This window comes from Panulirus ornatus, chromosome 35, assembly GCF_036320965.1.
Source record: "Panulirus ornatus isolate Po-2019 chromosome 35, ASM3632096v1, whole genome shotgun sequence".
Lineage (NCBI taxonomy): Eukaryota > Metazoa > Arthropoda > Malacostraca > Decapoda > Palinuridae > Panulirus > Panulirus ornatus.
Window position 1 is genome coordinate 6,169,228 of NC_092258.1, and position 12,414 is coordinate 6,181,641.

At 36.1% G+C, this 12,414-nt stretch overlaps 1 protein-coding gene across 9 annotated transcripts in view; it reads left to right on the top strand.

Annotated features, from left to right (window-relative positions):
• Positions 1-12,414, top strand: part of Cbs (Cystathionine beta-synthase) — a 66,897-nt gene that overhangs the window by 48,752 nt on the left and 5,731 nt on the right. For 5 of the 9 annotated variants that reach the window (XM_071682932.1, XM_071682931.1, XM_071682927.1 and 2 more), the window contains exons 8-12: positions 1,458-1,550; positions 2,734-2,917; positions 3,111-3,245; positions 3,930-4,123; positions 10,650-10,712. In XM_071682932.1, the coding sequence (XP_071539033.1) occupies positions 1,458-1,550; positions 2,734-2,917; positions 3,111-3,245; positions 3,930-4,123; positions 10,650-10,712 (669 nt within the window). The remainder of the gene's footprint in view (positions 1-1,457; positions 1,551-2,733; positions 2,918-3,110; positions 3,246-3,929; positions 4,124-10,649; positions 10,713-12,414) is intronic. The other 4 variants (XM_071682935.1, XM_071682934.1, XM_071682929.1 and 1 more) reach the window with 2 other exon arrangements.

Consider the following 12,414-nt stretch of genomic DNA (forward strand, 5'->3'; position numbering starts at 1 on the left):
GAGTACTGACAGAAAACTCAAGCCAGTATTCCATTATTTGGGCTCATTGTTTATCATAGCAGTTGCATTAAGCAGAGTAGTATGATTTATATTTGTTTATTGAGAGTGATGCTTGTTTGGTTTTTATTATAATGGCAGATACAGAAGAAAGCTTAAGAGCATGCATTGTGAGTTTGGACACATCTGTGGTACATTCCCATTTAGATGTCTGTCTGCCTAAGGTAACCTCTAGAACACAACTGATTCGTCCACTTTGACAGACAAATTTTCCCCCTGAATCATCCATGATCATATAAGCTGAATGAGGTACAATTATTGTGCAATTTTCTAGCCAGCCAAAGAGAAGGGAAACAAGCCAATATTGCTCCTGTAAGCCTTGGTGATTGCTTTCAAGGTAACTTACAAGGACAATAAAGTGGGCATCATATGGCATTTCACCAGATCATTTGACATAAACAAAGAAACTAGAGTTTTGCTAAGTGCTATGAATAATTACTACATGTAGCCTTGAAGATAAAGGCTAGTATCAGTTAAAGATAGCATTTACCTGTAAGCTGATCACCACCTGCTAAGGATTCTTACATAGAATTTTCTTGATGTCTGAAAGAGAGCCTTAGGAATCAGATGCATATCCTCTAATTCAAGTCTTGATTCTAGCAAGACATGACTTGATAGTGCTTAGTAATATGCCTGAACATTAGAAACATACTAGGTAAAAGGAAGGAGGCATATTCACCTCACAGGTACCCTTAGATTAGTGGACTAAGTTCAGATTTTTTAGACTACACAATTAAGAGAGATTTCCATTATTTCTTGAAATATTTCAAGGTATTGCTTCATTATACAGTTAGAACAGTAGCTTAATTGTTGAACAATGCAGAAATAAAAGAAAATGTCTGGTTGTATTTAAGGATGACTATGATATGCCTCCCTTAACCACTTACCCAAGGGAGCTCTATGACAGGAATCCTGAAGTAGTAGGGGTGCCATCCAGTGAAAACTTTTTGAAATTGCCTGTTGCTTATTTGATTGAAATGTGGCACCCATTCATTTTGGGTGTGCTTGTCATTTATGGGTAGTCCATTTTTACAATAGACATACTAAGCTAATGTTCCCCTCATTCTCTAGTGTTAGAGGGTTTAGACTATTGATTTCCACTAAATTTTCAAAATATGTTATTTTCAAATTAGCCTACTATGCAATAAAGTTGATATTCTTTTCCAGTGATTGCATATTTTATTGATAAGTATACTAGCAATGCAGAATTGGTAGTATACTACTCATGTGTCAACTCAAAGTTTTGCAATTTTGAAGTGGCCCTTATGTTTATTGGTACAGACTGAAAATATTACTCTCTGTTTTGCCATGATAGGACCTCAGTAAATTACTGCATGTTATTGTCTATGTAGAATAAGCAGTAGTAGGTTCCTTAGAATAATAGTCTTAACATTTTGCAGACAGGGAAGTAATCGACAAATGGGTGAAGTCTAATGACAAAGACTCGCTTCTCATGGCACGCAGAATGATCAAGGAGGAGGGTCTCTTGTGTGGTGAGTTAGATGCTTCCATTTTTATTAGTAACAAGGCAAAAAGGGTTGAGAGTGTGAATTATGATTACAAGAAGTGATGTAATGCATTATTGAAAGTGGTTATATTGATCAGGTTCTCACCATCAGAATGTTGAGAAATTTGAGGAAAGATAATCTTGCAGTATTCATTTATTTGATAAGAATTGTGATATGTTGCATAAGAAGCAAACAGGATGTGTCTTGAATCCATGGTACTACAAAGAGTTAAACATACCATTAATAGTTGTTTAACTTTGAAGTTGGGTTAAATCAGAAATATGCTGTTTGTGGTTTTTATATGTTGGGGTTACCATCCTCCACTTGCCTAATGTTACATCTCTAGTGAAAAGTCATATTTGATGAGACTTTATCATCGTCACTTGACAAAAGGGATCACAGTTTAAGTTTCTCTCTTGAGTTTCCCAGCTATGTCATGTGCAAACAGCAAATAATTTACCTTCTGTCCCCTTCCCACCCAGCACACTGCAGGCCTGCTTATTGCTCCAAGACCCATTTATGAGAGGCTTCTCTGACTTGCATCCTTTACACCCGTCAGCCAAGGGTATTTTTGATATACCAAGGATGTCAGTTCCATATTCTTTCCTGAAAATCCAGCATCTTTACAGTCCTTTTGTATGGAACATTCAGATACCTTTTAGCAGTCCAAGAGCACAGTTCACCTATCCAACATTTTAGTCTAAAACAAAGAAGACTGTGTTAAAGTCTTAAATATTTGTTGCACATTACCTCTTTTCTCTTAACCCATGTTGCCTATCATTTAGATAGGTTATTTTTTTTCAAGGGATCATCCAGACCACATTTACCAAGGATGCTGGTATGTGATTTTCTTATTGAAAACAGGCATCATACTTGCTTTCTTCCACTTCCTCAGCACTACTCCCTCTTTCCTAGATCTGTTGAGGAGTTTGCTGAGATTGATATTGACTGCGGTTTTGAGTAAAGTTTTGTCCAAACCACCTGACAGATAAATGAGAAATGTCAGACAGATTCATTATTATTCATTTAGGGCTCCGAGACATTAGTCAGCCATTAAATGAATGGTACTCGTAATTTACCCTTGAAGATTGCATTCAGAAAGGCAAATTTTAGTTGGTAAGGGATGAATAATTTTTAGCATGTATACAGTATTTCTTTTCTTAAATAGGTGGAAGCTGTGGAGCTGCCATGCATGCAGCAATGATGTCAGCACAAGAACTTGAAGCTGGACAGCGTTGTGTTGTCGTGTTGCCTGACTCGATACGTAACTACATGACAAAGCATTTATCTGACCAGTGGATGATAGAGAGGGACTTTATTAAAGAAGAAGAGGATACACAGAACAAGCACTGGTCAGCCTTTATTACATTTATTTCATAATATACACCTCTACAGTTTAAAATGTATTTCTAATAACAATAGAATTTTTCTGAGCTGATTTTGTTGAAATGAAAATGTTTTTATTATTATTATTTTCTGTTCTGAATTCTCTAAATGTATGTATGACATGTTTATAGAAATTCTTATTTTCTTTGCCTCCAATAGGTGGTCAGCCCTGAGAGTGTCAGCTTTACCACTTGCAGCCCCTTTAACCGTTTTACCAACCATTTCCTGCCAAGATGCCATTGCCATCATGCAACGTGAGGGATATGACCAGCTGCCAGTTGTTGATCAGGAAGGGTAAGAAAAAGTCTTACAGCATGTTGTTTATCGTGTCTTCTGATTATACCTATCCGTTTGTGTGACACTTTATCAATCTACCCATCTGTCTCTTCACATATTTCTATGTCCATTTATGTCTATCTTCATCCCTGTTTTTCTGTTATTGTTAAATTCACTTCCAATTCCTTATAGGATAGATCAGGTAGACATAACCTTTGAAATCACTTGTACTTATCCTTAACTTGTCCCCATTGTGTTAAAGTATGGACATGTAGACAAATAGTAAACGAAAGCTTTGTGAGGATGATATGTGACAATAAGGAAGGTTTCATAAGAGTTAGACTGCAAAAAGAGATGGACTGATGCAGTAACAATTGTTGAATGCTATAGGTATTTTAGAAAAGAACATCAGGAGAATGATTGTTGATTGTATGCAGTACTTTCTGTGTAAAGATGGAAATGTAAATTATCAAGTTAGTATTTCCTGATTGTTTGTCTATGATGAACAAACTGAACACATGAATTATGCTATAATAATAATGAAGATTATTTATTTTCAACACCAAAAGCTATAGATATATATACATTGGCTGAAACTCTAGGGAAAGATTGATTATTGTCAGTCATGCTCTAAATCCAGTTTATCAGAAACAAACGAACAGGACAGTAAACATATTAAGTGACCCTCTCATTACATTTCAGGATGATACAGGGAGTTGTAACTCTAGGGTCTCTCATGGCAAAAATGGTGTCCTCCAAGGTAGAAGGTTCCAGTCCTGTTCAGCAGTCTCTATACTCACAGTTCCGAAAGATCAAGCTGGATACCACTTTGGGCAAGCTTTCACGCATTCTAGACCGCGATCACTTTGCTCTGGTTGTGCATACCCAGCGTCTATGTAAGTATGAATTTTGATTACGACATTCATTAACTTCTTGTTCTTTTGAGCAGCACTGTGAATTTTTTTTTAGATCTATGTATGATTTGATAACATTCATCATTATCAAATTCTTTGTACTTGGTGTGTGTGGCATTTGTGTACAGATTAGATGGTCTTCCTAAACAAATGTAAACATAGACATCTTCATAGATTTGTTCTTAAAAGAGTGAAAGGCTCTTGGGCATAATGATTTATTGGGAGATTTTATTGAATTATTCATAGTATCCTGTTTTTTTGGTTAAAGCAAGGGTAACTGAATGAGGTATGTGGATTAAAGATGTCAAAAGACAGTTCAAGGACTCTGTTGAATTGCAGGTTATGATTTTTATTCATTAGGGAATGGGTAATTAGGTGAATTTTATGAAGCATTTAGCTCGAAATTTGTGTGTGTTTGTGTGTGTATGAGTGGATGGGCCATTCTTCATCTGTTTCCTGGCGCTACCTCGCTGATTCAGGAAACAGTGATTAAGTATGATAATAATAATGATGTAATATATACTCGTCTATAAGCCTACCTTAAGTACAGAGCAACACTTATTTTTAGCCTAGAAATCATTGATTTATGATATCCCTCGTGCATAGGTCGATCCAATTTTTTTAGGGTAATGGAACAACAAATTAGGGTAATAAAGCACCATATTTTAATGCAGATAAAACTCATATCAGAAAATCCTTTCTAAAAAACACTCTCCGTCCTATAAACTGAGCCTGAAACACTGAATACCTGAGGCAAATTGGTAACATTTATTATTACGGCTTTTTACATTGAAACATGGGTAGTTTCAGCAAAATTATTATATATTTCCATTCAAGTATTTATTCAAGTCAGTTAGGGTAGAATATTACTGTAAGACTAATTTTTTAACTGAAAATCATTTGAAAAGTTATGGTAACATCTTTTGAAAAACGAAAGAAAGCGAAATTCAGTCGTTTTCATCATGATTTTATCCCACTTTCCACTGTAATACATACATCATTTCAGCAAAAACATTACATTACCTTGAATGTATTATATCAAGCACATTACAAATAGAAAATCATTGTAATATAGCAGTATTATAACCGAAAACTCTTAAAAAGATGAGTAACATCTCTTGAACTTCGGAAGTTTAGGTAAAGTCTTGTTTTCATCATGTATTTTATCTTCTTTTACATTGAAGTACATCACATTTCACCAAAACTGCTATTCATTTCTGAGAATTTATTCATTCAGGTACAGTTAAGGTAAAATATACTTTTTGATGGAACAGTTTTTAACTGAAAATTATTCGAAAAACACTTAGTTGATACAGCAGGTCCCTGGTCACGAAGGCTTTGCCTTTGCATTAGCCCTTCCTAAGCAGCCTTTGATATTAACGTCGTTGAAATTGAGTTTATACTCTTATTGTCTTGCTTCTTATTTTCCAGAAAAATGACAAGTTTGTATATAAGACAATAGTATGGTACTTTTAATTACTAATTAGTACATATTGTACACTTCCATTGTTTACTGGCAGTAACTGGTAAATATTTTTCATGTTTAAAGCTAAATGTTGCTCCTACTCCTTCCCATCATGCATGGATTTCAACCTAACCAAACTGTTACCCATGTATAAGTCAACCACCTAATTTTTTGCTTGAAAATTTGGTCTTAAAAACTTGAACTATACACAAGTATAAATGGATAGGGAGCTGTGGTTTCGGTGCATTACACATGACAGCTAGAGACTGAGTGTGATCAAATGTGGCCTTTTTGTCTGCTTTCCTGGCGCTGCCTCACTGAAGTAGGGGATAGCGATGCTGTTTCCTGTGGGGTGGGGTAGCGCCAGGAATGGAAGAAGGCAAGCAAGTATGAATATTTACATGTGTATATATGTATATATACTTTCCTGCCCTTGGATTCGCTTTCGTGGGAGTCCTGCTAGACTTAGCAAGCTAGCCACTTTCAGCTGGCAGAACAACAGGTCAAGAAGTTCAGTAATATCTGTATGTTTGTGTGAGGTGAAGGAAGGGCGATTGGGCAATCATTGTTCGGTGTCTTCATCTTGGAAGTTACATCTCGGGCATAAGGGGTCTTGTGTGATTTAAAATCAGTATTTGTAATGCTTGAGAGAGGCGTGAATTTCTGAACACAGATGAGAAAGTGTAATTTGCATGTACTTGTAGAGTATAATTTCAGATGGGTGTATGTTAGATGGAATGGAGTTTAAAACTGGGTTGCAGTGCTGGTTATATAGTGCTTGTCTAGTCATTTTGGTATTTGCATGAATTGTCATTGTTCTGTTTGTTGGGGGAAGGGTTTTTTTCTGTAAGTTTAGGTTGCCAAAGTGTGAAATGGGTGAGCTTGTTATTTCTTTGTTGGGGTTGATGGTTGGTTATGGATTGGTTTGTATGGGAGAAGTTTAGTGATAGAGTATTGCAAAGATTTGAGTGCCAGGCATTAAAATGTGATTGTATTGGAAATATTTTTGTCTCGTTTTGCAGGTGATAAGTATTTATGGTTGCAAGGCAGTTGGTAATCTTTAAGTATAGTTGCTGAAGTGTGAAGCAGGGATAAGGTTTTTGTTCATACTTGGAAGTTGATGGTTGGTTATGGGTGGTTTATTGGAACGAGATTGCATTGGAAATATTTTTGTTTTGTTGTGCAAATGTTGAATGTCTGTGGTAACTAGGCAAATGGTAATTGTTATTAGTCTCCTGCATTGTTTGCAATTTTATGTATTTTTTTTTTTTTTTTTTTTTGACAGGGGTGGATGACCAGGGAGGGGAAGCATAATTTAGAATGGTGTGGATGGATTATGTTAAGAGGATACTCAGGGGTTCTTTTCCTTGTCCAAAACTGGTGTCTATAAGTGTTATGGGGGCATTTACTCATTTAAATCTTTTGTGTTGATATTAGTGGGGTGAGGTGTAGATGTTATTTAAGTGCTATATTTGATACCCAGTATGGTTGAAGTTATGTTGAGGGGAAGTGGTTGACCATTTGGGGTTATTGGAGTGTGTAAGTTGGATTAGGATGAAGCAAATGAAATGCTTGCACATAAAATGAAGGAATTCTTGTCTTTGTTCAAAACTGATGTCAGTATGTATTCTGATGGTATTTAATTTGTTTTTGACATTTATGTGTATGTTGTGGGGTATAAATGTCATGCTAATGGCATATATCATATGGTTGGAGTGTTGTGAAGTGGAAGTCATTTACCATTCCAGGTTATGGGAGGGTACAGTGTTGGATTTGTTTCTGTTCTTGGTTAAGGGTGTGACAGTAGATATCTTTTGCATTGCAGACATTCTGTTTTGAGGGAGTCAGTGTTCTTATTGTATGATATCATAGTGCATGTTTGTTGTTTCTTGAGTAGTGTCATGGTTTTATGATGTAACTGTGAGATATTTGCATATAGGAGGACTATCACACTTTTGTCTGCATGTGATGATGGGAGGTTATATAGAGAGTGATTGAAGAAGGTTAGGGAAAGAATAGCTCCCTATGGGAGTTTGAGGGTTTTGGAGGGGAAGCCTTTGTGAATAACTCTGGCTTTGTGGCCAGCTATTAAGCTGCCAAACCACTTCATTTCTGTGGAGAGTAATGTCAAGTATCTCTGTGAGGCTGTCAAATGCTTTGTTGATACTTATTTTTATTGGTATTGTACAGGATGGAGGGGTAGCAGTTAGTTGAAAATCCATTCAAGATTTTCTATTTCATCCATGTACAGTGTGACAGTGGATTGAATATAAAACTATGCTGTGGGTATATATAATGAGCTGGTTTGATGTGTTATATGAAGGACGAATTGCTGTTAATGAGCTGAGCCAGGGCACATGAAGTGGTCAGGGGAAACCACAGAATAATTCTTTTGGGGTTGACTGGATGGTGGGCTGTGGTTTTGAAGCATTATACGTAACAGCTAGAGAGTGAAGTATCCTGGATTATTTTTATGGAATATGGGTCAAAATAGATGCTTAGTGAGGTACATGCTGCAAACAGTAGCTCTCTTGGGATGGAGATGATTGTATAGAGAGAAATTAAAATTTGAGGTTGAAAAGGATGTAGATTTGCAAAACATAGAAGTCTTTTATGCCAGTTATATTTATCGTCCTCTGTAAACCCACAAGTCATAAAGAATATTCATGATACTCCCAATTGATTATGAATTCATTCACTTAAAGGTGAGGAAAAAAGATATCTTAAAAGAAAATACACTTAGACTAGATCACATTAATGCTAGTAACAAGCATGAAAAAGGTTGCATTTAGAATTAGGATGGATACAGCATTTTGATATTGACCATGCAAGTTAACATCATTGTGAGTATTTGCATATCTTATTCTCCATTGTAGATTAATATTTTTCTATTGAGTAACTCCCACTGTATGTTCACAAACATTAGGTATGCACATTAGACTAACTTAAGTAACTGATATCTATATTACTAAGCATTTATCAAAAAAAATTTGTTTGCTATGGATCCCATCCTAATATACCTGAAAAAGTTTGGAGTTCATACCTAAAGTGCAACTCTTGCTGCTGAACATTTAATAGTATTTAAATCTCAGACTTTATTTTGTGTCAACATATGTTAAAGACCAGCCCCTTGATTATTAACTGTTCAGCATATCTCCAAGGATGAACAGTTTAAGAACCATAATAGTGAGAAATACATTTTTAGGGATAACATGTGGTGGGTGTTACATGAGAAAAAGCTATTTTCATTGGTCAAAATATGTATGAATTTTATGCTTCTAGTGTAAGTAATTTATTGACTCTAGTTGTTTGCATAAAACTTCAGCATAGATTTCTTTTAAATATAGAATGTCCTAGTTTTTTCCAGCAGTGCCCAGAGGTCCATCAAAACATGTTGTTTGAGCTATTTCCCTTAAGCCAGTCAATTATTACAGTATTACTGTCATATAACCCCAGGACAGCTTCCTCAGGGGCTTCTGCAGCTTCAAGGCTGCGCTACAATTAGTGGTAGGGAAAGGATGGATGTCTTTGGAGTGGGAAGTTTTACAGTGAGGTTGTATTCTAGTGACACAACCTAACCAGAGGTGACTTTTAACTCATGACCTAACAAGTAGGTGGAGTCTAGTATAGCCCAACCAGTTAGTTAAAGTGTATTAACATAACTACCCCTCATATCAAATACCCAATTGGAATGCCAAGACATGAATTAGCAGTCAGTTTACTTCAGTGTACTATGTATTGAGTTATCCCTTTGGGGACTCAACTTGTATATACTGTTTATAGTTTACAGTGCTGGGATGCTAGCCAAATATATACAGTTTGCTTCTTTCGGCCTTCATTTAAAGAAGAAAGCATGCTTTTTCTGTATGAACAAATATCAAATGTGAAAAGAATCCTAGTACCATTTATTGATATGACACAAAGGGGGAAGTTGCGGCCCCAACATGTGTGCTTGGCACAGGCCATGTTAAGTAAATGGCTGGTAAGTGATACTATTTGGGCACAAAATATGTGATAATTGTTTAATGGATGTTGAACTATTAGCACTAGGAAAAATTCTGTATGTCTCAGTAATCTGATGGTTATGGTAAAAAGACAAAGGTCAACAAATTTCAACAGACAGAGGGTGAGCTGCATGCACGTTGCATCAACAAATATGGTTTCTTTACCAGTTTTTTCCTTTTCTGTCTAACTTTTCTAGATAATTCCCTACAATTGATAAGACAAAGCAGGTTTATATTCATTTGAGAAGTTTCCATCTTAGGGACACATTTAAATTTTCTTCGTTCTTTCCTTCAAGGGTTGATCATCGAAGAGGTCAGGTTTTATAAGAAACTAGCAAACCTTGTGCAAGGGAAGTGTATCTATAGTAATGATGATATTTTCATGAAATTAGGGAATGAGTAAAATATGCTTAATTACTTGTTTGGCATTTGCAAATTTCAGAGATTTTCAAAAGATTTGCAGTGCAGTTGAATCCATTCTGGATGTAAGGCATACTGTTGTGTCATATTTGTAAATCTATTCAGCATGCTTGAACATTAAGCTTGCCCTGTAAGTAAGCAGGGCTGGTTTCAAGTTAGTCTGGATGCTTTTGCTTTTAGTTCATGCTGAGATGTTCTTTATCCTGTGTTGTTATTGATGATTAAACACTCAGGATCTTTAAATTTTTTACAAAGTATTGCAGATATATGGTGGTCAGTAGTATTTCATTGTTCATATAACAACTGCATCACTGGTTTTTTATAAAGTTATTTTTCCCTTGGCTGCACTTTATTCATTTGAATAGATTGTTTGCTTTTTAAATTACTAGGGAAACTGTCAAGTCAACCCACCTTGATGGACAACTGGATGCTGGTGGAAATTATGTAACCATTCACATGGAGAACTTATCCTCTTCTCCATATGAATCACTTGAATTAGCATTTACAAAGCAGTTTATTGTTTAACAGTTAATTATTCAGTTGTATAGAATCATGTAATATTATGAATACTGAGTGATATTGCTCTAATGACCATCGTTATTCATGGACAAATACATAGCCCAAGCACTACATCATCTTTTCTTCCCCCCGACTCCACCTGGAACAGGCAGGGGACACCCCGGTAAGAATTCTCTTGTTCAAGAGTTTTGCAGCTCTTCCATGGTTTTGTTACATCTCTCATAAATGAGCCTTATGCATCTTCTAGCTTCTGTTTCTTCCCTAATTTCTTTAACTTTTGTCCATGTACCTTCTAAAAAAGGTGTTTAGTAGTCAGTATTTGTTTGAGGAGATATAACTAAATGATTTGAATTTTTATTTATTATTTATATTATTTTGCTTTGTCGCTGTCTCCCGCGTTAGCGAGGTAGCGCAAGGAGACAGACGAAAGAATGGCCCAACCCGCCCACATACACATGTATATACATACATGTCCACACACACACAATATACATACCTATACATCTCAATGTACACATATATATATACACACACAGACATATACATTTATACACATGTACATAATTCATACTGTCTGCCCTTATTTGTTCCCATCGCCACCTCGCCACACATGGAATAACAACCCCCTCCCCTCATGTGTGCGAGGTAGCGCTAGGAAAAACACCAAAGGCCCCATTCGTTCACAGTCAGTCTCTAGCTGTCTAGTTTTTATTTCCTTCAAATTTTTGCAAGTAGTGTGTGACAGCTACACTTATAACCAAAATGAAATGCAGAAATTAAAGATTGAATTCTGAACCTCACTATTAGGTCTTTAAAACATAAGTGTATGGAACTTTTGGAAACCAGGAAAGGTTCTGCATGTACCATATACTTTAAAGACCGAAATGATGTAAGGAGTAGGATATGTATACTATATATCTCAACATTAAAGAGAAAGAATTCAATTTAGCATCAAGCAATTTCAGATACTGTATAATGTGTGGCATGTCTTGAATTTACAGCATATACATATGTATTGGAAAAGATCATAATTGAGTGCACGATCAAGTAAATTCCTTCTAATCCACAGGGAAATGAAACAATACGTTCGCAAGTGCACTTTTGTGTAATGATCACATCAGCATGGTAGATATAAGAAGGAAATATAACCCTCAGTTGATACACATGGAAGAAACATAGCTAGGATGCCATTTGGTATGAAGTCCTAGCTATGTCTCATCCTTATGTATCAACTGACTGTTATATTTCCTTCTTGTATCTCCCCTGCTGATGTGATCATTACCTGAAAGTGCACTTGGGAACTTATCGTATTTCATTTCTCCATGGATTAGAAGGAATGCATACAAATGTATATTTTATATTATTTATACTTGATCGCTGTTTCCCACATCAGCGAGGTAGCGCCAAGAAACAGACGAAGAAAGGCCCATCCACTCATATACACACACATACATACATGCACATACACGTACAAATACATACATATACATATCAACATATACACATTTACATACATATACAGATCAACATATACACATTTACATATACATACACAGACATGTACATATACACACATGTACATATTCATGCTTGCTTGCCTTCATCCATTCCCGGTGCCACCCTGCCCCACAGGACACATCGCCACCTCCTATATCAGTGAGGGAGCACCAGAAAAAAAAAATGACAGGAAAAAAGGCCATGTTCATTCTCAGTCTCTAGCTTTCATGTGTACTGCACCGAAACTACAGCTCCCTATCCATATCCAGGCCCAACAGACCTTTCCATGGTTTACTCCAGACTTTTCACATGCCCTGGTTTAGTCCATTGACAGTGAATTAGATTTTGAGTGACTGGGGCCTGAACAT